Here is a 23975-nt window from a genome sequence, read left to right on the forward strand (position 1 = left end):
CAAACGAAGTCAAAAGAAAGTCGTGTTCAATTGAATCGACCTCGACGGCTATGTTGTTGTAGCATGGTGTCGATGCGTCCGAGTACCGACAAGGGCCGCGTGGAAGACATTGAAGCTTGAACAGAGTAGTTTGGAGCGATGCAAACTAGAGAGGGAATGCGTATACGAGATACGGGCCCAATAAGGCAAGTCGTTCATTAGGATACTTGGTACTAGTAAATGAACGTTGTAGTTAGGAGCGTGGCGCCAGGAAGGGCAAAAGGGGGATGAGCAGAGTTTGAGATGGGAGCCACGGACGATGGAGAAGCAGGTTGTCAGTTGAAGATGCTGGTGTTTGCAAGTTTCAGACGGTTGTATGAAGTTGCAAAGACTCTGCGGTGATTGGCTCATGGCCATGCCCATCATCCGTAGACTGTAGCTGTAGCCCGGCTGAGAGTACCTAATGGCGATTAAGGCTGTTTGCAATCATTCCAAGACGACCAAAGAGGAGGTTAAAGCCTGGACAAGGGACCCATGTAGCACATCATAACGGTTCCCGCCGTGGCGATGAGGATGGTGTCGGGCAGACACATGCTTGTGTGTCGAGTCTGTCTGTGAGTGCTTGATGGGATCTGACACAATCTGACAGGGGAAACCAGCAGACACAACTCATGAACAACAAGGAATGACTTGGGCATTGGCGGGTCACAGCGTCATTCAGGCGCTAAGATGCAACTGCCAGACATGTCAGCCGGGCCTCTTCCTGGTTGCCCCCGGCTTGCGGTAGAATCTCTCCCATCAGTTCTCGCAAACTGCCCGCAAACCATTTCCAAAAGCGGTAACTCCCTGCAAAGGGGTCTTTTGCTGCAAAAGACGGAGCCGAGTACGGTGCCTCTAGAGGAAGTTTAGTCAGCCGGTTGACCGCAGAGGTTCCCTTCTAGAACGAGATGGCGCTGATTATTAACTCATCGACAACTCCCACCATCCCCGTCTCTTCAACTCAAAAGGGGAACCACCTCATCGTGTCCGCGTTCGTATTGTGAAGCCCAAAACGCATCACGCATTTCACTGTCGTGGAACCTTCTCCAACTGTCAGACACACGTCGTCCCTTATTTCCACTTCCAGTGCCTTTGCCCCCCACCCCACACTTGAGGCTACACCACGATACAGACTGGAGACTGAGGCTGTACGGATACACTCATATTCAACTTGATACAGTTGATCCAATCGCCAATCGGCATCTTCCATTGCGCAGTGAAGCACTTTACCTTAGCTCAGAGGTCGTCTGAGCTACCGCTAGCGTAGTCCCCCGAACTTTTCAGAAACTTAGCGTTTGTCTGACACTTTGATCCCGCGGACGCAATAAGGCCGACTCTCAACGCCGTTGACGCTGGCAGTCTATCAAACTCAACGGCGTCTGCCCCGTCACATCAGGCGATGGATCTACCAGTTCGGTCAACATCACGCCAGCTTCCGCCTCCCCAGGCTGAAGACGAGCATGACGCCGAGGTGTTTGAGGCCGAGCACCAAGATGGGGGCCTCCGAACCACGGACATCCATGCTCCGCCCGCCGTCCGGAAAACGCCCTCGACACCCTGGAAGAATTTAGAGGCGTGTGAAGGTTTCGACCTGCGGACCTGGGTAGCCGCTTCGGGAAGCGAGCCGAGGACGACTACTATGACCACAGCTACAGACACAGCATCGCTAATCCCCAACAGTAGCCGCAGCAGCTACGGGTACGACCAAGATTCAGTCTTTCATCGCTTCCCAGACCTGCCTTATGAGCTACGACGCAAGATCTGGCGCATGCACCTGGAACGGCCACGCATCGTCGTGATCAGAGGCGTACCAGACGGCTCGGGCGTTCAGGCCTCCGGCAACAACCTGGGCAACATGGCATGCAACGCACACTGGTACTGCGAGAACAGGAGCCCGGCGCTCTTTCGCGTGTGCGACGAGTCACGCCGCGAAGCCGTGTCCTTCTTCAGGATTCGGTTGCCGATGAGGTCATTGGCGCCCGACAGCCACGGGTTCCCGGATCTGAAGCATAGAAACCCGGCGTGGGACCGGATCTACATCAATCCTGACTGGGACCTCGTGCTCTACCAGGGCGCTACCAGGTCTCTCACTATGCCCATCCTTGCCAGCGACCTGCTCGCCCACGATCCATTGGGTAGAGGGGTTGCGCATTACGGATCGAATGACTGGCCCCAGAGCATCTGGCAGGTTGATCCAGATCCAGGGTTTGGCATGGCTACCCTGAATGAATCCTTTGCCTGCCTCAAAACCTTTGTCCTCTGCACGAGATCCACGTCTGAGATAACCCGTTCACTCGGCGAAGGCTATGTACACGCTGTGGCCGGCGATGTTGGTCTCGCTAGTTTACGTGACTCTGGCTCTGGGTCTCACATATTTGACTGGCACCGTGCCTCATCCGGCATGGCCGCAAAGACCCCGAACAACAGTATGGTTCGAAAGGCGCTGGTCTTTGGCAAAGGTATCGACCAATCGGTTGTGAATAACCTCGTCACGATGGAAATGACTACCCGTATCCGCGATGGAGATCTCGCCTGGGCCCTCCACTCGACAACCGACGGATGGGTCATTAGGCTCGCCTGGCAGCCCCCGGACTGCACCATCTCCCACGTCATGCACCTGACCACGGGTCCTATCAAGGAACCCAGAGTAAGTTGAGTGGCAAAGCGTCTTCCACATTGGGATATACTTCTATATTCGTTCATCTCTGATCCTTTTGTTACATTTGTTATGCGCGGTCCGGCGACAGCACAGCGCCATGACTGCGGGAAAACGAGGAAAATATTGCTTCCGCTGCCTCTCTTGCGCCGCAGCTGGGATTGATGTCCTTTTTGTCAAATGTTTTACACCTATGATACAACAGACGTCTCTCTTCTAGCGGCTTTACCGGTTCGCCGAGAGCGGCCTCAATATTCTGTCCCTGATAACTCTACCTGCCACTTCGGCGCCGTGCTGGAGGGTGATGGCTCCGACGATAGCAAAGACTGCCGAGTTGAGAACAATTTGCTGGCCAGAGCCAGAAAGGTTTTCGGGCTGGAGACGACAATTGTTAGAAAACAGAGCCAGGAGAGGGTGTCGTCGCCTCCTGAGGGAAGCCCGATGAGGCGGAGGAAGGGAGCTGTGAGTTTTGGGCTTACCTTTGCCGGCTTCCATCGCAAAACTTTGTCGAGACCGGCAGCGAGCGCCAGCGCCTCGACCTTTTCTTTCGTAACGACCTTCTGGGGCTGCTCGGCGTTGAGGTTGTCGACTCTCGTGAGAGCAGGGTGCTCAAAGGGTGTTCGCTGATACAATTTTTCCGGAACGATTGCCTTCTTCGAGGAATCGGTCCCCGTCACTATGCGGTTCGTGGTCTCGAGAATAACCGCCTGTCTACCTGTAATGCGTTGCCCAACGGCTCGAGTCAGCTTCGTGTGCCTTTTTTTTCCCCCTCCGCACTTAATTGTCGCAACTGAAGCTTGGTTGGGAGCAAAGTCGTGTGTCCTTACCCAAGTATGCCAGCTTGTCGTTGAATCCCCGGCGACCCTGGTCGAAACTCTTGTGCGTGACCGCCAGCCACTTGGTCTCATCCGGCAACATCTTGTCTCCATCTCTACCCAAAAGCTTCACGTACACCTGATCCAGCTTCTTGGGATCCTCGTTGACCTTCCAAACACTGCGCGCCGGGTTCTTGGTGATATGAGGCGAGAAGGGTGCCTTCATTCCCTCGGGAGTGTATGACCATCTCGGGCGCTGTCTCATCTCATCGGGACGCTCAGCCTCTGCGGTTTTCCGTGACCGTTGATCGAATTTGCTCTCCGCCTCGGCCTCCTTTCGGGAGCTGGTCGTCGCAAAGGATCGGGAGAGGCATTGGATAGGAGAGACGACTCGTGAGTTTGCCGCTAATTGGCAATGCCTCGCGGCTTGCCTCGTGAGACTATATGCTGACCGGGAGCCGTTGGTTGCCATTGGGGGCGGTCGGCGAGGGAGGGACGACGGTGTGGTGCGGATTTCGGTGTGGGCGTACCGTCGTATAGCTAGAGCTCCTGATGCTGGGAACTTTTTCGCGATGGGCGCTCGGAACAATTTCTCGACGTCACGTGGCATCGCGCGGAAGGCGGATCATGCAGCGACCGGCGCTAGTCGTCATGTGGCCTAGTACCTTTCCGAGTCGAGCACGGTCCCTAGTGACTTGGTGAGTACGTCCCTTACTCCGTGGCTTAGGTAATGCTTGCAGCTTCCTTTCAATTAAACCCAACGCGTTTCTCCACTTATTTCTGACACGCATGTGAAGAGCTGCGACGCGTCCCTCAAAGGAAGGGAAGGGACGGTCCTGCAGCTTGCTCAGCCTGCTTGACCAACCCCTCAAGTTCAATTCCTTTCAGCCTTCTCCTCAATTGACAACTATGACATGACAATCTCTTCGGGAGAATCAATCCCAACTGAATAGCTTCCCTTTCTCAAGCATCATGGCGACTCCAAGCCGAACCAAGGCCACCGCCCAGAGCAGTGCTCTTCTCCTTGAGAAACTGTCCGCTGTTCTGCCCAAGGGCTACCGCTTTGGCATCTACCACCTCTCAACTCCTCCGACCAAGACGGACGCCCTGTACTCAGCTCCTCCCGAAGAACGAGAAGACAAGACCTTTTGCGAAAAGCATTTTCTTGCAATATCCATCGATATTCCCTCAATCACTACCGACGCTGCGCTTGAAGCCAAGGAGACTACCTCGAAGCAAGTTCTTGTCCTCGCGCTAGAGGTCTACATCTACACGACTGCATACTCCAGCACTTTCTTCGTTGCCAAAGCCGATTCAACTGGCTACCTGAAGCTTCTCAACCTTCCCAAAGGCACCTCATCGCCAGTCAAGGAGATTAGCAGTACCTTTGTTTCGTACCTGGTCGAGCAGCGCAGGCGCAAGGGCATTCAATCCATCGTTAGTCTCTTCGCCCGGGCTCAAGATCAATACCTCTTCCCTGGCTCTGTCGAGTACAGTGGCAAGCATGTGCTCGATGACAGAGGACTAGTGAAGTGGTGGTGCAAAGTCCTAGACTCTCTCTTGGAGAACCCTCCCGTGGGAAAGGGAGCTCCATGGGGTACTGTCAAAGGCTACCTCGTCATCCCGGGACTTGACAATTACGAAACCAAGGCTTTCCTGCCCAAGACCCCAAAGAGCGCGTCAAATTGGGTCCTGGGTCACGCTCTCGAGAAGATCTCGCATTACACTAAGGAGTACGATTGGGTACCCGCACGATGCCTTATCCCCCGGTTCCCAGACGATCCGAAATCCCGATTCCGAGACGAGCTGGATGAAGAAGCGGGCAAGTCGAAGCAAATCAAGACCACTGGACAGTGGAAGAGCGTGAAGAGCTTGGATACCTTCTGGGAAATGATGGCATACAGACAAGAGTGTTCCAGCGGTCGGCTCACGGGCTTCATCTGGGTTGTCTTTGATGAGGAGGCCGAGCAAGTGCATACTGACAGTGCCTCTGCAAATCTCCCAACGCCGAACCCTTCTTTCGATGCGTCCAACCCGCCCGTCACGCCTAGCAAGCAGAAGGCAGTACGGCCCGTCACACCCATGTCCACCCCTCGCAAGCTGTTCCCCGTGCCACCTTCCGGCACACCGACTAAGACCAAGACTAAGCCAGAGAAGCCCGAGAGCAAAAACAAACATAAGAAGAACAAGTCCAATTTGACGGGAGTCGTTAAGTCAAGACAGCCACGCATCAAAACCCAACAGCGTAACTACCTGCTAGACAAGCCAATCTCGACTGCCTATTACTTCTGGCCTGCTGAGGGTAGGGGCCGCAAGATTGTCGATGAGAACGATTACAAGAGAGTCAATGAGCTTCTTCTACGCCTAGACTTTGCCAAACCTGAGATCGCAGCTAGCGGCACGCGGCGATGGATCAGCGAGGTCGGCATGGGAGACGATTGGGGCATGCAGGTCGTGGGCAGGAAGGAGACTCCAACGCCAGCGTCAAATGGCTCTTCGGCGAACGCCGTGAATGTCATCTCGGGCCTTATTAAGCGCAAGCGCCCGGAGGACTCCGCGACTCCTACTTCAGATGAGCCGCCGACCAAGGTTAACGTCCTCAGTACGGGGCTCATCCGAAAGAAGTCTAAAGACGAATCCGCGGCCGCAGCGGCGAACGGAGGGGAAACTCCGCAAGTCAACGTGTTAGGAGCCGGTCTCGTCCGCAAGAAGCGTGACGTATGACTTCGAAGGACAAGGAGTCAGGCATCTTATGGGTACTAGCAAGGCGTTGGATCAGGAATACCAGGTAACAGGATGGTTTGTGTTTACCTACGGATACTGGGATAGGGTTTGGGAAAGCCCGATGAGGACAGGACATCAAGGGCACATTGTTACGTTGCCCCAAATTGATCAAAATGTTGAATTGAGGCAGCAAGTTTACCGCATTTGTAGATCTTCATTAAACACGAAATGGTCTCGATTCGCGTAAACCACAGTGCCCATAATCATCACAGCCATTGCGTATCATCTGAACCTAGCGGCTTCGGCATCACATCCCAACCAACCTCGCAACCTTCGACCCGGGCACTATGTCTGATTGCAGTCATGGGGCCGAACCCCGTCTTTCGAGTCTCGAAAAACTCGCTGGGGACGTCCTCAGGCTTCTCGTAGTCACCAACTCCTTCAAATCCGCTAGCCCCTGAATACTGTCCCAGACTTCGCAGGTATTTCATCACGCCCGCGAGGGAAACGTCAACCTTGTACGATCCGCCTGACTTCGCCCTCTTGTATAGAGCTGCGGTGACACCTGTTGCGAGCAGGTATCCGCCAGCATGGTCCAGAGCTTGACAGGGTGTCGGACGGGCAGCTTCTCCCTGCCCGGCGTGCTCTGCCTCGGAGACGTTCATGCCCGAGCAAGTCTGCACCAAAGAATCGTAGCCTCGACGGTTGGACCAGGGTCCTTGGGGCCCGAATGCAGACATGTTGGCGATGATGATGGACGGGTTGATCTTCACCAGCTCCTCGGACGACAGACCGTAGCTGGCCAGGCTGCCGGGGCGGAACCCCTGGACAAATACGTCGCACGTCTGGATCAGCTCGATGAGCTGGGCCTTGTCAGAATGGTTGTGGATATCCAGCTGGACCGTTCTCTTCCCTCTGCCAAAGTCACGATCCATGGTCGGAAGGTCGGGCAGGTTCGGTGAAGTGACCCAGATTACGTCCGCGCCATGAGCTGCGAGCGTCTTTCCGCACAAGGGCGCGGCGATCACCCGGCTCATTTCGACGACGCGGAGACCTTGGAGGCATTTTGAGTTGCCTGCTGCCATTCTCTCGGGAAGACCCTTAAGCCCGGCTGATGAGAGTTGAGCAATTTCGATGGGGAAGTCACTGATGGCTTTTGACTGTGGAAGGGCGTCCCACTGGCGATAGGACCTCAGAGCATATGCCGCCATCTTTCCCTCCACTGTGGCGGCCGTCTCGAGGTCGATGCTGGCCCAATCGGCAACCTTGTCGGAAAGTTGTTGTCTGTTCGATCCAACAGGCAGGCCTACCATCTTAAGAATCCCATTGGCATGATTGGGAAAGGAATCGTGGATCCGGACATGGCCGTCCGAGGTCTTGTGCAGTCCGCCAATGGGACCCCATGGTGATGGTGTCGGCTTGCCGTCGAGGGTGTAGAGTCTCTCTGACTTGAACTCAACTGTGGCGTGCTGAAGGGGAACGTCGACCTTGGGAACGGCAGCGGCATTGCGCAGGGCGTGAATTTGTGATGCGGCAAGAGCTGATAACGCGATCGAGCTCTGTGCGAGGATGCCAACCTTGAATGATGATGGCAAAGTCGGGGCACCGCCGTTCTCCAAGTTCACTGAGCTCAAGGAGTCGGAAGGGAGTCCGAGGCCTGCCCAGATCTCCTCCACAACACCTTGCGCCGTGAGATCTCCTCGCGAAACGGACTTGGTCGTTACATTGATAGCGCTATTACAAGCCCCTGTGACAGATTGAACCCCATTTGTTGTAAATCCATTGACTTCCTTTGCCGCAGGAACTCGAATGCTAAGAAGAGGTGCGTGCTGCTGAGTCCCGAGGGTATCGCGCTCGCCAACGCTGCCTTGGGGCCATGGTCGCTTGATCGTGCATTTCCAAGCAAGGGCTGGGTCAAAGTACATGTTTGTCAAGATGTCACTGTCGTCGACGCGGTACAACTTCTTGATCGTATCGTTGGTGAAGATATTGGAGTCTTTGACGCGCCTGTAAGCGGCAGGGTCGTCAAACATGACATCAAACGTCATCTCAAACGGTCCAGAGTTCTTGGACCGGATAATGCGTGCAACCTCATTGAGCGTGGTCTCCTCTGTTGTCACTGTCTTCTTCGTCAAAGGTGCAAGGTTACCGTTTTCAAGTTCCCCAAACTTCTCCTTGGAAAGACTCAGCTCAGGAGTTGCTGATGACTTGGAAGAGCTGATGGACGTATGCTGAACGGGGAAGATTGACGACTCTTCGCCGACATCTAAGTCCACCAAGTGATACAGGCTGAACTTGAACACAGCCCCGGCATCCTGTTCATGCGGCGACAGGGGGCTGGCAAAATTTCCCGTCGTCGCGACTTGATCTGGATACGCAAAATGCAAGATGGAAGCCCGAACGTTGTTCGCGATCGTATGTGAGAGTTCAGACGTGGGTGCAACGACCTCTCCCAAGACCGCAATCTCGTGGGGACGGCCCTGGACTGGCTCTAGAGGGCCCATCACACCATTCTTCCCGTAAACGTGGTACAAGAGTTGGCATTGTTCCGTCTTGTCGAGCTCCGGGAACAGATTCTGGGAATACTTGCGGACTCTCTCCAAAAAGTCGTCAATTTGGTCGATCAGAATGGGATCTCGGATGCCACCGATGAAGATCGTGCGATATCCTAGATGGGTAACGCCTTCGAGTTTGACTTGATATGGCGTCGTCTCGAAACGGGCCCCGGATACACGACACGTCTTTGGCGTGATTTGTTCGTACTTGGCATTGTCGAGGTTTAGGATGCCGCCTGGGCCGGGAAGGCGGTCTGGTCTCGTCTTCTCATAGAGAGTATGAGCTGCAACGGAGAGAGGAGTGCATCGTTCTGCTGGTGACAAGGGTGTGAGGTCAAAGGACTCCTTTCTCATGGTTGCTACCATTGATCGTCCCTTGGGTACGGCACAGATGCCGCCGCATTCCATAATCTTGCCCATGTGCCACGCAACGTCGGGCAACACTCCTCGGGAGATTGAAAACGCAGCAAAGGGGGCAGGGTCATAGGATCTTCCGCCTATGATGATGTCCGGGTCTCCCTTCAATGCCTCGATGTATCTTCAACTCCATGTTAGTTAAGAGTATCCAATCCCTAATTCCATAAGCAGACTCACGGCTCAGATCCCATTTGCGCAACAACATCTACAGCACCATCCACAACCTCGGAGACCAAAGGTTCCACAGGACCACACGGCCCGACTCGATTTTGAGAGATCCTCGACTTGATCCATTCGCGATCCATTCCCGCCTGGATCGTCGCCACTTTGAATGAGTATCCGTTACTTTCCGTGATTTCCTTGACCAGATCGAGCATCTCAGCAACATGCTTGTTGCTGCCGTCACCTCCGGCAGAGCCAATCAGGACTTTGATCTTATGGTGATAACATGCTGCGAGAATGGGCTCGAGGTCTCGCGTGTAGGAGCCGCGGCCGCACGTCATCTTGCCCATGCCGAGCTTATACGGCCCGCCATCGGTGGAGCCGCTGTCGACAATTATGGCGCTGGGCTTGTACTTGTTGATACCGTACCAGAAATGATTCGAGTCATATCCGTAGCCAAGCATGGCATTCGGGGTGAGTATGGTGAACTCATCTGATGGATTAGAGGTCGCCATGGCAAAAGCGAGCAATGTACGCTTGACAGACAATTGAAAAAGGTTGAAATCCCGATGCACTCAGGAGATCGTTGAAACCCTGGCAGGACGCGTTCTTTTTGACTTGTCAAGTTAAAACCGCGCCTTCGAGATCAGTTGAGCGAAATCGGGTAACGCTCATGAATGCCGTCTTTCGGAAGCTATCCGATGTCCTCAGCCAGTCTATTGGAGGATATGACGTTCTTGCTTAGCCTTCCATTTGCCCGCCCGAGGGCTCAGATTATTCTGCGAAAGCCTGCGCTACAGGGCTGTTCGGAATCTTACACAGCAAGCTCGGTAACTCAATCCGATCTGCGGGGTTCTCCTCGGCATCTCCCCCTCTATCTCTTTTGATTATTCGGTATCTCCCATGGACACATTTATTTGACCAAATCTGTATTACCAGAGGTTCGTGCCTCCTGGTCTACAGCACATCACTCGGCATTGATACCGAGACCTAGTGTGATGGCTTTCTTAGTCTACCCACCTAGTATGAGTTGGCTTGAGATTTTGGCGGGGGAGCCTTCCCCGTGGGGTAGGCAAACCTCTCTCCGGATGTCTGGATGATATTTTGGTCCACTTGAGACAAGCTCACAATGACTGGAATAAGTTGAACATAAGTCCATTATGATCTCCTACGAAAGTGTGCGAAAAGCCGTCCTCAAGAAGCTCAAGTTGTAATTTTGAGAAGCCCTTCCTCGGCCGTATCGACTCTAACCAATTCGCCCAAGAGTTCTTCACGGGTTCTTTACAAGACTCTGCTGTTACCATGTCAGCTACGCGCCAAGAAGCGAAGCAGGATCCAACCCACGTCGAAGACACCAAGCCTTCTTCCGGCGGTCGAATGGAAGAGATTAATGTTGTTGACGACTTGAAGTCGGGAGATGGCACAGCCACAGTCACTTGGACCAGCGAGGAAGAGGGCTCTGCCTTGAGAAAGCTCGATTGGAGTCTGATACCCCTGTGAGTACCTTACTCTTGGCCAGCAGGAAAGCTCTGTTCGTCTTCTTGGCCAGGACCTTGCATTAAGACAGTTTCTATTTACTGACAACATTGTCTACGCAGGCTCGGAGCCCTTAATTTCTGCTCTTACATTGATCGCGGCAATGTCGGGAACGCATACACTGCGGGCATGGGGAAAGACTGGGGTATTACTTCGGACGATTACTCTTGGATCGTGACCGTTCTATACATTGGCTACATCTTGTTTCATTGGGTGAGACTCTCTCTACAGACTCTCCAGTCTCTGGCTTCTTGTCGCTGACAGTCGAATCCCCCAGTTGATTATCGTCTGGACCTTCGTTCCCTTGCCATTATGGACTGCAATGATGGTTTCTGGATGGGGCGCCATGAGCATGCTTCAAGCAGTCACAACCAATCTCGCAGGCATGATGGCTCTGCGCTTTTTGATTGGAGCTTTCGAGGCTGGATTTATCCCAGCTGTCGCACTATACTTGACCTTCTTCTATCATCGTGGTGAGATGGGTCTCCGATACGGGCTTTTCATTTCATTCGCACCGCTTGCGAGCTGTGTTGCCTCTGCAATTGCTTACGGCCTGCTGCACGTGAAGGCGTCTATTCACAGCTGGCAACTCCTCTTTCTTGTGGGTAAGTGTGGCAAGAACCATGTTCTACCTAAGTGATACTCAAAGTTATTGACTGACTCATTAATCTTCTAGAGGGTGCCCCAACGATAATTCTCGCCGTCGTGGCATACTTCTTCCTCCCTGCCTCCCCAGCCGAGTGCCGTTTCCTCAGCTCCCGCGAGAACGAGATCATCAGTCATCGCGCCATAAAAGGCCGCGGCGAAAAAAGAAGCGGAAAGTTAAACGGAAAGCAAGCTTTCGCTGCGTTTTTCGACTACAAGAACTACTTGCAAGCTATCATCATCTTCAGTCTCAACACCGCCTTTGGATCCCTTCCGGCATACCTACCCACGATTCTTGAGGCCATGGGCTTTACTTCACTTCGTGCTCAGGGTCTGTCCGCTTGCCCCTACCTGACCGCGTATGTGGTCTGTGTCTCTGCCAGCTTTGTTTCGGATCGTCTTAGGAGTCGAGGTATCTTTATCGCCTTGTTCTGTTCCGTGGGGGCCATTGGTTATGTCCTGCTTGCAACAATCCACAGCACTGGGGTCCGCTACTTTGCAACTTTCCTTGTTTGCGCGGGAGTGTTCCCGGCGGTTGCCATCACCTTTACGTGGGTAACGGATAATCAAGGCTCGGCATCTAAACGCGGCGCAGGTTTGGCCTTGTTCGGTATGGTTGGACAGTGTGGGCCTATTCTTGGAGCTCGTTTGTTCCCGAAATCGGCTCAACCTTGGTATTCCAAGGGTATGTGGATTTGTGCTGGACTATTGTTTGGCGCGGCTATCATAGCTGCTACTCTTAGTCTTTGCTTAAGATTGCAGAACAAGAAGCGTGACGAGAAGTACGGCAAAAGCGATCTGGACTATGTTCCTCCAGAAGTGTCCGAGGAGGGCGATGACCATCCTCTGTACCGATATGTTCCCTGATCTCAGCTGTCAAGGACTACATAGATCACACTTAATCAACTCAGAGGTGCCGAAGTGCCTGGATACAAGATTTTGGTGCAGAGCACATAGTCAGGAAATCCAACTTGGTTACAACGCTCTTGAGCACTGTGTAATGATTTCAGCCACATTCGCTTTTTAAGCTCTATTGGAATGAGGAGTATGTCCGAGCTGTCTACATGGGCACCAACCTTGCTGGACCTTGTATATATTAATAGGACGTAGAGCCTAGCCGGCGGCGCCAGGCATGAGGATATGCATCACGTACAATAGATGTAACATGTATGATCGCTTCGGCATAAGGATGATGAAGTTATAATATGTGCATCAAATTCTCTTTTGCTTGACACGGCCCCAGTTCTCAAAGCTACTATGTGAGGATACACCTCTTCGCACTTCCCCTTCTGTCTCTTAAAGCCCATGCTAGGGGGGTCGTCAGTCCCTGATGGTTCGAGCTGCTGAACAAAGAAATTGGAATCAGTTAAAAAGGAGGAGGGAGCGTTTATGTTGGCCTAGGCAAATAGGATCACGTCTACGTGGTGTGTTAGCGGCATCCCGTCGGCATCTCCTCGCTTCCCCGCAATGAGGAGGCGGCTTGTGGGGAAATGCCGTGAATACTGTTGAGACTTCACATCTCACCTTCACAACTTTGCCAGTATATTCGGCTCGACTTGCCACATCTTTGCCTGATCTCGGTCTCCTCACTTTACAGTAATACTGGATACTCCCCAGAAAGCCACCGAATAACTTTCTGTCCGGCCTATGGCAGGCTCCGACGGAAGTGAAGATGCCGAAGCCGGTCTGCAAACGCCGAAAGCACAGATAGCCTCCGCCTCGGCATCTTCTGCTGCCCGGAAAGCTCGCCGCTATGGATTTGCGTGCTCAAGCTGCAAAGCTCGCAAGGTCAAGTGCAGTGGAAATCGGCCCATCTGTACGGGATGCCGCCGGTCCGGGGAGACTTGCAGCTGGCCGGCACAGAACTCGACCGAGTTCCGACTTCGAGAGGCAAATGCTCGCATTCGGAATCTAGAGGCATCAATGAGGAGTCCGATTCGGTCTTCCAACGAGCCTCAGCCAGACCTCGAGACACCTGATACCGATATTACGAATCCCGGTACGGCTCGCAGCCACCCACTATCTCACGATGGTAGTCGTGCTGCTGAAGCCAATGCCGACACGGAGGGTTCGCTTTGGTTCCAGGTCGGCCTCGGAGAGGACGGTACTGTCATCTACAATGGTCCGACAAGTCGCTTTCATGCTGGCTCCCTTGAGGAAACCCACCTGACCGGCGAACATCAGGATAGCGACCCAAAGCGAGCACAAGTAGAAGTTTTACAGTCTCAGTATGCTTTGATGGACTCGGTGTGGCTGCCTCTGATCGCCGCGAAGCCAGCAATGAACGGCACCGGCATCGACACCACTCTCGGCATGGCTCTTCTTGATATCTATTGGACGTGGCTACATCCACTTCATAGCTGTGTCTACAGACCTATCCTAATGATGGATCTGGCTCTCGGAGGACCATATTGCACCGATTTCTTGCTCCTATGTATCTTCGGTCTAGCAGCTCGACATCTGCCTGAGCAAGTTACCGCAGCAGCTGGAGTGGGGAGAGGCGACCAGTTCATCGCACGTGCAAGGGAGCTGTTACTGAAGGAAATGACGGCCATGAAGCCAGCGATCCCTACAATTCAGGGGTTGCTGATTCTAGGCGGGCGCCAGTGTGCCATGGGAAAAAGCTCCGAAGGTTGGTTATACACCGGCATGGCAGTACGGATGATGAAAGACATTGGGCTTCACCTGGACATCACTAAGCTCTCCAGGCTTGAGAGATGGACACCTGCTGAGATAGAGACTCGAAAGAGGCTGTACAACTCAGCTTACATCTGGGATAAGACACTCAGCCTGGCCCTAGGCCGTCCGCCTTCTCTGATACGACGTCCTTACCCTGCTCAGGATATACTGGATAAAGTTGACGATCAACGCTCCTGGAAGCCTGTTCAAGCTACCGAAGTCTCCGAAAACTTTGTTGCTTCGCCTTCCTGGACGACATCAGCCTTTTGTGCGTTTTGCCGGCTTCACGAAGCCACTACAGATATGATGTTGCTGTTCTCAAGCACAAGCAGGAACGAGGAGTTCACTACACAGATGGAGGAGCTTGACAGCAGGATATGTCAGTGGTATCATGAGATTCCGAGTCCATTGAGAATCGAGGACGCATCCATGTTGGATCAAAGCCCTCCCCCACATATTGTGTCATTGAAGTAAGTTCTCTTCGCTCTCTCTCAGTAGACCCGGTTTTGACACAAGGAAAGTCTCCTTTACCATGCTCTACACATTCTCTTAAGAAGGCCGTATTTGAGCTCTTCCGACACCACAATCAAGGAGAAGGCGCTCGAGGTTTGCGTACGCCATTCGAAGAAGATTCACTCGATTCATTCACTATTCTCAACGACTTTCCCTCATCGACTAATGACGTATCAAGTCAGCTACTGCATATATACAGCTGCTACAGTTGAAGCCGAAGAGCTGAAAAGAGCATCAACTGGTATCGAGAGAGAAAACGCGGCAGCCAGGCTTGCAGCCGCATGTCGTATACTCCAGCAGGAAGCTTCACATACCCCCGGAAGCGGAAGAAGTCTCGATACCATTCGTCGGCTATTGAGCAACGGGCAACCCCGAGTTGTAGACGTTGGCAACAACTCGGATTGCAGACACAATGCTGTCTCGAATTCTTCTGAGAACTCCCATCAAGTCGAGCCGCGTCAGACAGGGTCACTGAACCCACGAATGGGTGGTGTGCAAAGAGGCAGTATGGGCCGTCATATCACTTCGACTAGAAATCATCCGGCGGCACAAAATGCCTCACAGCTTTCTTCTGCTGTCGATCCAGAGGTAGATGAGAATGCGTTCTTCACGGAGGGGGGCAGCTGGAGTAACGATGTTAGTTACGGTGGGACAAACACAGGGGCCGGATTTCAACCGGACGCGTTCCCATGGGGAGTTGCAGATCACATCTTGGGCGATTCCGGCATGTCGTTCTCCGGCACGAGTCTAGTTTGGCCATCTGGATCCCACCTCGATGGCTTCTAAAGTGAAAGCTAGCGTATGGCCGTCAACTACTTTGTAATACAATTGATACTGTTACATTGAAGCCACTTTCAACGGAGAGGGGATGTCAAGCCGGTGGGATACCGGTAAGCTGGCTTGTTCCCATAGCTCCCGGAATTGTAAACGCGGTGGAGGTTGTCCGAAGGCGTTGAGGCCTCGAGTTCCTCTCTGCGGAGCATTCGGATGCATTTGAGAACATGCCGAATTGCCTTGGACTTGTGGGTTGGGGGTTGGTGTCAGCCGGAAAGAATACCGATCTTGCCGAGATCGCCGTCACTCCTAGTCGCAGCCTGCGGGTCTCCCCAAGCCGATCTCCAGCTGACCCTCGGCCTGTGATCTCGGTCTACCTATGAGCATGTTCAGTCTTGAGCATTATTAAAAGCTTCTTTGGAATAGAAACAATGATGTTTGAAACACAAGGGAATGCACTGTCTTCTCCAGCTGATTCAGCCATGGGCAACTTTAATTCAACCGAAGTAAGCACCCGGCCAAGCTTTGACTCTTTGCCGCTCCATGTGGGAGATCCGAAAGCATCGGCGTGGGGATTATGGGGCGATGAAGATGAACTCGGGGCTCTCAATCTTCTGAACCCAGCTTTGGTCAAGAATGCCACGAGGGAGGTGGTCATAGGCGAGACAATAACGCTCAAGTAAGTACACTTGACAGGCCATGTGAAAGCTCTCTTCAGTTTCAGCGCTAAACAAGCTCTTATACAACAGTCTTCCATTGGATGCCTTTATACAGCCAATGAACCCAGTTCGAAAGCCGTGCGAACACCGTATCATTCCAAAAGGCAACGCTAATGACGACGAGGTTAGTCTTCTGAGCCATGGCTCGCGGTCACGAGTCTCTAACAAGTTGCGGGAACAGATCTCCATCAATACGCAAGGCGCAACGCATTGGGATGGGCCACGACATTATCCTTACCAAGAGCATATTCAATATTACAATGGCGTGACTCAAGATGATATTTCAGGGCCCGATAACAACACTAAACTCGGTATTCAAAGTAAGAAGAACAACGCCCAAGTCCTGCTTCACAGTCTCTAAGACCGCTTCCTAACGCTTCGCTCACTAGACATGGCAAGGAAGTCCATCACTGGCCGCGGAGTTCTACTTGACTGGTACTCCTGGGCAACCGAGAAAAACATCACCTTTGACCCATTTTCAACCTTTGGCATTCCCCTGTCTCAACTCCAGGCCGTAGCAAACGCTCAGAAAATCGAGTTTCAACAAGGCGACATCCTGCTAGTCCGAACAGGCTGGCTACCGGCGTACCGTGCGCTCACCGTCGCTGAACAACTTGCTTTACCCCAACGGCAAGTGCGAGCAAGTTGTGGCGTCGAAGCAAGCGAAGAGGCGATTCGCTGGCACTGGGATCATGCGTTTGCTGCGGTGGCCTCGGATACTGTTGCGTACGAGGCCTGGCCGAGCCCAAAACCATGGGGCGTTAGCATGCATGAGGTGTTCCTGAGTGGTTGGGGCATGCCGATTGGAGAGAGTTTCGATTTGGAGAGGCTCGCTGTAAGGTGTAAAGAACTCCAGAGATGGTCCTTCATGATGGTCAGTGTACCTTTGGATATCCCTGGCGGGATCGCTAGCCCGCCTTCAGCAGTGGCTATCTTGTAGTCTAGGCACCTGAAGACTTCGGTGACCATCATGTCTTGAAAGTATCGGCGAATAACAAGATTTCATTGCCTTATTCATTTCGCTGCCATGCCTTTTCCGTGAACAGTGGTCTTATGATAAGATCTATAACCACGCACGTATCATCTAAGTCAACCGCAGATTGATAAGAGAACTAATTGCTTGTGTCTACGCGTAAAGGACTTGTGGTAATAAATAGAGCGTCTTTCGGTTAGTAATGCCAACAGACTCTTCTTGGAGATGAGAGGATGCCGTGGTTGAAATCACACTAGGCCATGTCAACCACCTTGACTTCGCCTTTGTCTATAGATCCTCTGAGCGACATTGGAGTATTCGTCGACAGGATCGGCCTTCCCCTGAGCTGTGCCCAAACAACCACATGTGTCGGCCGCGAAAACAGAATGTCCATATCCTCCAGCGAGCGACCTATGGTAAGATTGTCAGCATAAAACATGAGCGTAGAGGCATTCTTGGCGATAAGTAGAACTGACCTTTTGTCTCCGGAATGAAGAAGAATGACCAAACGCCGATAAAGATCAAGAATCCTCCAAACATGAAGAACGTCCCGTACCCGACGTCGGTAATCATGAAAGGAGTGGCTCTCGCGACAATGAAGGAGCCCAACCACGTACACGCGGTAGACATCGCGACACAGAGCATCCTGATATCCAAGGGGAAGATCTCGGATGCGTATGTCCACGTGATTCCCTGGATAGTGGAGCAGATGATGAAGGCGTTGAGGTAAATGCAGACCATGGCAAGATAACCCCACGCATCTTGTTGAATGACACCGCTCGCTGCTTTGGCGGTCGGATTAGCAACCATGACATACCCGCCCACATACCAGAGGGGAATGCTGCCAACGAAAGCACCCCATAGAAGTCCGCTGCGACGGCCGAGGCCCTCTATGACCCATACTGCGAACAGAATCATGCCCAACATCTTTGCGATCCCGTAGATTCCGGTGCTGAATAGCTTGTTGCTGGTTCCAGTGATTCCAAGGGTCTCGAAAACTGATTTAGGGTGTCAGCCTCGGGTACGGGGACAGAGACAGATGGTTGTCCTTTAGAGTCATTACCGTAAACGCTATAGTATGTCATTATGTTGACACCTGTGTAACTTTGCAGAAACATGAGAAACGTCCCAGTGCCCACACGGTTTCTTGTGCCAGGAGCAAGGAGTTTCTTTAGTTGTTGCTTCTTGCTGAGTCGGACGGTGCTTCGCTCCTCAACTTGTTGTCTTATTTCGCTCATCTCATTTTGGATATAGGGATGATCGGCGGGGAGACTTCGCACGTATACCAGAACCTTTTCCGCGGCCTCGAAGTTATCACCTCGAGCCAGCCAACGGGGTGATTCTGGACAGAACATGATGCCAACGAAAAGAAGAAAGGCCGGAAGGAGCTGTAAGGCCAGCGGAACGATCCATTGCGCCTCATTCTCAACTTCGATAGTACGGCTCGTGCCGTAGTTGATCCAGAACCCGAGCATCCCGCCGCCCTGAGAGAAGATCTCAAAAATGCCCACGAGGCGTCCGCGGATACTCGGCGGTGACGTCTCAGCGATGTAGACCGGAACCGTCATGGTAGCCATGCCGATACCAAGGCCGCCGATGGCGCGGCCACCGATGACAAGTTTGAGGTCGCCGTTGGCTCCGGACATCATGGCTCCGCCTACACAGAAGATGAGAGCCGCCATCATGATGGCCTTCTTGCGACCGTACTTCTCGGCAACGGGGAAGGTGAGGAGGGCACCGAAGAAGGCGCCGACTTGAAACATGGAGGCGATGTTGGCTAAGGAGTTATTCTTTTCTTGGATGGTCATCTTGTCGATGCCAAAGTCGCGGACGAAGGAGTCGAGAGCCATTGTGCCTCCTATGACGGCCGTATCATAGCCCACTGCAGATTTCTATTGCGTTAAAGAGGGCAATGAACTGAATATTCGGGTTCTCCCAAGACCTCACTTACTGGACAAGGCCGCCATGGACGCAACGAGAGCAATGAAGTGGATTCTCCAGTTGCGAACCTCGGGGGGGTCGTTCGTCCCCTTTGCTGAAGCGAAACCCATGGTGAAGAAGGTATGTGTCTGAGATATCAACACGATTCTTTGTGAAGTCGTCCGTCGTCACGTTTGCAGGCTGATGAGCTCAGATAACCAAGACGCCCCTTTACGATGGCTGACCCATATTTATAGAGTTGGCAGATACCAAGACAGAAATCTAGACCTGGCATCCAATCGACACCAGCCAATTAACCTTGAACGAGGATCCGGGGACAGATCTGGGGCCCCCGCGGGGTATCGTGCGGAGAGAGAACATGCACCTTGTGAGCTTTCCCCCCGCAGGATTCTGGTTCGCGTATGAAGAGTTCGAAGAGTGGCTGTAGTGCCATGTTTCTCAACGGTATCGTGCGTGTGATGTTGGCCAAGACAAAGATACCGACGCTCATAACCGGACGAAAGGCGTTGCTTGAGGATTGGGCGGGGAACATCAGGAGTTGGGGGGCTTGCATCTTGTATATCTTTCGTTGAGTAGTGATTCCGAAGTGTCGATGTAGATCAAGATGCCGAAATGCTTGGCCAAGGCGGACTCTTCGGCATTGTAAAGACTTCTCGGGAAAGAAGCTATCTACGCATGAGAATAGATGCGAGAGAGATAATTACAAGGAAAACTGTCATCGCGGCGATGAATGAGTGTCGGCTTGTATTTACTTGCTGCTATCTCGTCACACAATCAATGCAATAGTGGTGTCTCCTCGCTAGCCGAAGCTCTGCCCTCTTCGTTAGCCTCTTCTTGACTTCCAACGACATCAGAAAGCCACTGCTTTAGACTCTCACGAATCTCGGTATCTCGGTATATCCATGCGATACAAATACCGGCACCCGGTCCGAGTGGGATGGTGCCAAGGACTGCGACCAAGGGGACCTTCCAGCCAGTCTCAACGAAGAGCCAATACAGGACAGTCAAGCCGATGAAGAACATGTCAATTTCAACGAATTTGACTGTAGCACGTGTCATCTCCTTCCTGTCGTCCCACTGAAACAGGCTCCAGATGAAGTAGACGTGAGAGACTGCGGAGCAAAGAATGGGGATGAGGTAGACGAGCAGAAGCGAGACCGTGTGAGACTCGAGGTGGAAGCTGCGGTGCTGGCGCTTCTGAACACGCAAGACGGCCCATCTGACGGCTTGGCGGATCAGTGACACCCAGACGGGAAAGAAGAGCCAGACAACGATGATGACCGGGGAGTTGTAGATGAGCATCAGCAGGGAGGGCAGAATGAAGCCCCACGCGACACTGACGGGGATGGCGATAATTTCCGCATCGACAACGAGATGGCGCGAGTCCTTGCCAAAGTCGGGATCCTTGGATGCGGCGCTCTCGACGGCCTCCTGTCCGGCCCTCTTCCGAGCGAGCAGGATAGATCGCGAGCGGTGGAAAAAGGCGGGTAGGATGACAAGCTGCCAGACTACAGCTCCACCGATGAGGTTGAAAACTAGCCATGGGCCAGTGGGGTTCGCAATAACGACGTTGGGCGCGTTACAGACGCGTGCGGCCTCGATGGTGGTAACGGTCATGAGGCCTGCGATGAAGGAGAGGATGGCTGACATGGTGGCAAAGGTCCGCATGGAATCGAGCGCGCTCTGGAAGAAGCTTATGGCGAAGCAGACGGGCGGGCCGAGAACGGGAACTTTGCTGACGGCCGGCAGGCGAGCCCGGGCATCGCATTGTGAGTAGAGGAGGGCGACGTTGACGTCGGAGTGGATGAAGAGCGACGCGAAGGTCGCGATGGCGAGGATGATGGGCACCACGAGTAGGGCGCGGTAGGAGAAGACGTGGATGGGCGCCGGCCAGCGCTTTGAGGAGGCCATGATAGTTGACGTCAGCACCGATGAGGGTACCAGAGTAGTCAGTATGTTCTGGATGAGTTCGTAGAGTCGCAAGATGATGCCGTCTCCTGTCTGGTTCACGACATGTTCATTCCAACTCTCACTGTCTGCGCTCAGCTCAGCTCAGCTCAGCGCACTTTGAGCTGAGGCTCGTGACAACATTGGCGCACGTGCCGCCTGCTGCCCCTCAATCTCAGTCATCTGCCTACGCCTCCCTCTGCTGCACTAAAACTGAATGAAATGTGTCTCAAGAGTGAGATGCGCCTCACTTAACCCCCGTGATTTTCACATAATAATCATCAATGATTGTCGCTGTGAAGTAATTGGATGCTCTAGCTAAGCTCCGACGTGAAGACTCACACAGCAATCTCAATCGTCCGTAGGTCTCTAAGAAGACATTGGGAGACGACCGCTGAAAATACAGTGTTTAGAAGACGGAACGCAAGAATTACGCTGTCGTTGATGCTGCACGAGCGAATGACGCCTATTGTTTGACACAGCTGTTGCATTGTAAGGCAAGCCTTGACGCCAAGTAAACTTGTCTTATGAGATCTTGATCTCATATCCAATGTTATGTCCCAAAGCTAGGACTGAAGAAACACGTTAAGATATCTTTCCAAGCACCGATGGTGAGGCCATCATGAGAGCGGCGTCAACACAAGGTTACGGACGAGAGCTGAAATCCACCAGAAGAGGCTTCTCCGTACATGATGCCGTAAACGAAGCAATCCCCGACGAATTCCCATAAGTCCGCATTACCCCTTCTCTTTGAGACTTGACGGAGTAAGAAGGGATGATTCCCGCCCGAAAGAATCCAAACATTGTCTTCTGGCTTCAAATTAGGCGGACCAAGGCCAAGCCGATTCTCCTGCGTGATGAAAAGAACTTGGTAACAGAGCATCCTGTCCTCCCGCCACGGACCCCCGTGCCAAGACTCGTCCGTGACGCGCTCACGATTCTCGCCAAATTTGCCCTGGATAAGGCTGTTATATTGATACATGATATCGTCTTTACCGGCTTGGTCCTTGATAGCGTCTTCAAATCCCTGTCTCCAAAGGGACTGTCGCGTGTGCCTCAGGTCCATCAAGATCGTAGCCACTTTGTCAACGCGAATGCCGTCCAAAGTGAGCAATGTGAGATCTTCTGCTTGCTTGACTGGTGGCTTGAATCGTGGTAGTCCACTACTGGCATGAAATTGCCTCCAGGCAATATCATGTGTCCAGAAATCGCTGGTGCAATCAGAGTCCTCCAGCTGGGCCAAATCCAGGACCCAGGTAGGCAGACCGGCCGTCTCTCTTTCACCTCTCCAGCCAATAAGAGGCTTGAGGCTATCAAGAGATCTCAGTAAACTGACCATGAGTCTTGAGAATAAGACCACAATATCGAGGACGTAATCCGTTGGCCTGATTTCAGGCAAGTATGTCTTGTTGAGAAGCGCCCAGATGCCAAACAGCTTGTCTTTCGGATATGTGGACCTCCTATCTCGGAACCGCCATAGTCTATACAGGGAGTCGGTTCTGGACTGGTTCCAGAGTCTGGCGTGAGCAATGCTGAGGACGGGTATCGTGTATGGACTTGTATGAAGCCTTGGGTACATGGCGGTGCCCTCTTGGAACAGATCGAAAATGTTGTTGCGTTGCGGGTGCTCATCTGGTTGCACCATATGGCTCGCTGCGTCCATGATTGCTTGGAAGCTGATCTCGAGTGGTCCCCAGAGAACCGTGGCTTTCGGAGGCAGACAGACTTCCTGGACTGTCCAGATACGCTGCCACCATTCGCAGTCCATCATCGATTGTAATGCTGCCCCGGCGGTGAGACCATTGCCAGCAACGCTTGTAGCAATTGGGTACTGTCCAGGCCAACCGAGATCCTCGTCGTGTGGCTGCCCTGCGATGATGCGCAAAGCGTTCAAGGCCGCTCTTGCAGCCAGTTCCGCTGCGACGCTGCTATCCCCTTTCACTACTATGTCTCCCATCCAGACCAAACAATTCTCGCACTCGCCATAAATGCGATGCATGAGATCGATCTGATACTTCTTCTCGTCTTCGTCATCCTGGTTGATGCAAAGAGCATCTGCCCAGATAACAATTGGCTCTCGATCATGGCGGATACGTCTCAAAGCTCCTGCCAGACTCTTGTTGATGGTAACTTGAACGCCGTTCACAATTACTTGAGCCGTTGCCTCACGGTTGCCCCAGACATACGACAGGGCGTTGTACTTTGGCCTGTCATCAAGTCTGATAGTGCTGCAGGTACAACGAAGTTCCTCTGTCTGTCGACCTGGGAGGATCGTGAGCAGGCGAATGTGGGTTTTCGGATCGGGCAGTTTGGCGCTCCAATCAGTTGGATTGCTTTGCACATTGCTGCGCTCAGTATACTTCTGAATATTTGCCATTATATTTCGCAAGATCCGTCGTGTCCTTGCCATTGAACAAGTTTGATGTGCTTTACTACGAGGCGTGTGTTTAAGGCATGGGACAGGGCTCCCTTTGAAGCCTGAAAGACAGGCTTTTGCTCACCATCTCCAGGCAGACACGCAAGGCAGCCTCATTGGGCTGAGGAAGCTAGTATGAGTGGCTGAGCGAGCTGAACAACCGGGATCAAGGTCTAATCAAGTTGAACAGTATACTTGAGATCAATGTCTCACCAAGAATAACGCCTATCTGGCGGATATGCGAGGTCCTTACTCGCGTTTTCCGAACCTATGAACAAACCTCTTTCGGGGACTCACCTTCGATATGTTTTGCTTCTCCTCTAGATTCAAAGTCCACGATATGAACATGATTGCTCTAGCCGTCATGTAAGTCAGTAATCATTTTGCGGGTACTAAGTCGTATGTATCATCATTCAAGTTCAATAAGTAGCCTCTCTCTCCTGCAAAGATCAAACCCTCTATGCAGCTTATTTGACTCCAAGGAA

General features: G+C 52.7%; 9 protein-coding genes across 9 annotated transcripts; 5 read left to right on the forward strand and 4 right to left on the reverse strand.

Annotated features, from left to right (window-relative positions):
- Nucleotides 1-1417: 1417 nt before the first annotated feature.
- On the forward strand, nt 1418-2674 carry CPAR01_07718 (uncharacterized protein; the record flags this gene model as incomplete). Its single annotated transcript, XM_060491987.1, has 1 exon — nt 1418-2674. One exon carries the CDS (start codon nt 1418-1420, stop codon nt 2672-2674), a length of 1257 nt encoding a protein of 418 aa, XP_060348357.1.
- Nucleotides 2675-2899: 225 nt separating this feature from the next.
- Nucleotides 2900-4099, reverse strand: CPAR01_07719 (RNase III domain-containing protein; the record flags this gene model as incomplete). Its single annotated transcript, XM_060491988.1, has 3 exons — nt 2900-3049; nt 3154-3389; nt 3502-4099. The coding sequence occupies 3 exons, from the start codon at nt 4097-4099 to the stop codon at nt 2900-2902; spliced, it is 984 nt and encodes a 327-aa protein (XP_060348358.1).
- Nucleotides 4100-4461: 362 nt separating this feature from the next.
- CPAR01_07720 (H3 K56 histone acetylation protein KAT11) lies at nt 4462-6213 on the forward strand (the record flags this gene model as incomplete). The annotated part of the gene is made up of 1 exon (XM_060491989.1): nt 4462-6213. One exon carries the CDS (start codon nt 4462-4464, stop codon nt 6211-6213), a length of 1752 nt encoding a protein of 583 aa, XP_060348359.1.
- A 266-nt stretch (nt 6214-6479) lies between these two features.
- On the reverse strand, nt 6480-9862 carry CPAR01_07721 (uncharacterized protein; the record flags this gene model as incomplete). Its single annotated transcript, XM_060491990.1, has 2 exons — nt 6480-9306; nt 9363-9862. 2 exons carry the CDS (start codon nt 9860-9862, stop codon nt 6480-6482), a joined length of 3327 nt encoding a protein of 1108 aa, XP_060348360.1.
- A 787-nt stretch (nt 9863-10649) lies between these two features.
- On the forward strand, nt 10650-12395 carry CPAR01_07722 (uncharacterized protein; the record flags this gene model as incomplete). Its single annotated transcript, XM_060491991.1, has 4 exons — nt 10650-10843; nt 10946-11096; nt 11161-11488; nt 11560-12395. The coding sequence occupies 4 exons, from the start codon at nt 10650-10652 to the stop codon at nt 12393-12395; spliced, it is 1509 nt and encodes a 502-aa protein (XP_060348361.1).
- Nucleotides 12396-13281: 886 nt separating this feature from the next.
- Nucleotides 13282-15506, forward strand: CPAR01_07723 (uncharacterized protein; the record flags this gene model as incomplete). Its single annotated transcript, XM_060491992.1, has 3 exons — nt 13282-13344; nt 13392-14677; nt 14762-15506. 3 exons carry the CDS (start codon nt 13282-13284, stop codon nt 15504-15506), a joined length of 2094 nt encoding a protein of 697 aa, XP_060348362.1.
- Nucleotides 15507-15925: 419 nt separating this feature from the next.
- CPAR01_07724 (uncharacterized protein) lies at nt 15926-17153 on the forward strand (the record flags this gene model as incomplete). Its single annotated transcript, XM_060491993.1, has 3 exons — nt 15926-16173; nt 16244-16533; nt 16603-17153. The coding sequence occupies 3 exons, from the start codon at nt 15926-15928 to the stop codon at nt 17151-17153; spliced, it is 1089 nt and encodes a 362-aa protein (XP_060348363.1).
- A 286-nt stretch (nt 17154-17439) lies between these two features.
- Nucleotides 17440-19237, reverse strand: CPAR01_07725 (quinate permease; the record flags this gene model as incomplete). The annotated part of the gene is made up of 4 exons (XM_060491994.1): nt 17440-17597; nt 17663-18184; nt 18250-19068; nt 19138-19237. The coding sequence occupies 4 exons, from the start codon at nt 19235-19237 to the stop codon at nt 17440-17442; spliced, it is 1599 nt and encodes a 532-aa protein (XP_060348364.1).
- A 664-nt stretch (nt 19238-19901) lies between these two features.
- CPAR01_07726 (uncharacterized protein) lies at nt 19902-23451 on the reverse strand (the record flags this gene model as incomplete). The annotated part of the gene is made up of 2 exons (XM_060491995.1): nt 19902-21163; nt 21978-23451. 2 exons carry the CDS (start codon nt 23449-23451, stop codon nt 19902-19904), a joined length of 2736 nt encoding a protein of 911 aa, XP_060348365.1.
- Between the last annotated feature and the right edge of the window lie 524 nt (nt 23452-23975).

This window comes from Colletotrichum paranaense, assembly GCF_030867605.1.
Source record: "Colletotrichum paranaense strain IMI 384185 chromosome Unknown Scaffold_6.1, whole genome shotgun sequence".
NCBI classification, from domain to species: domain Eukaryota; kingdom Fungi; phylum Ascomycota; class Sordariomycetes; order Glomerellales; family Glomerellaceae; genus Colletotrichum; species Colletotrichum paranaense.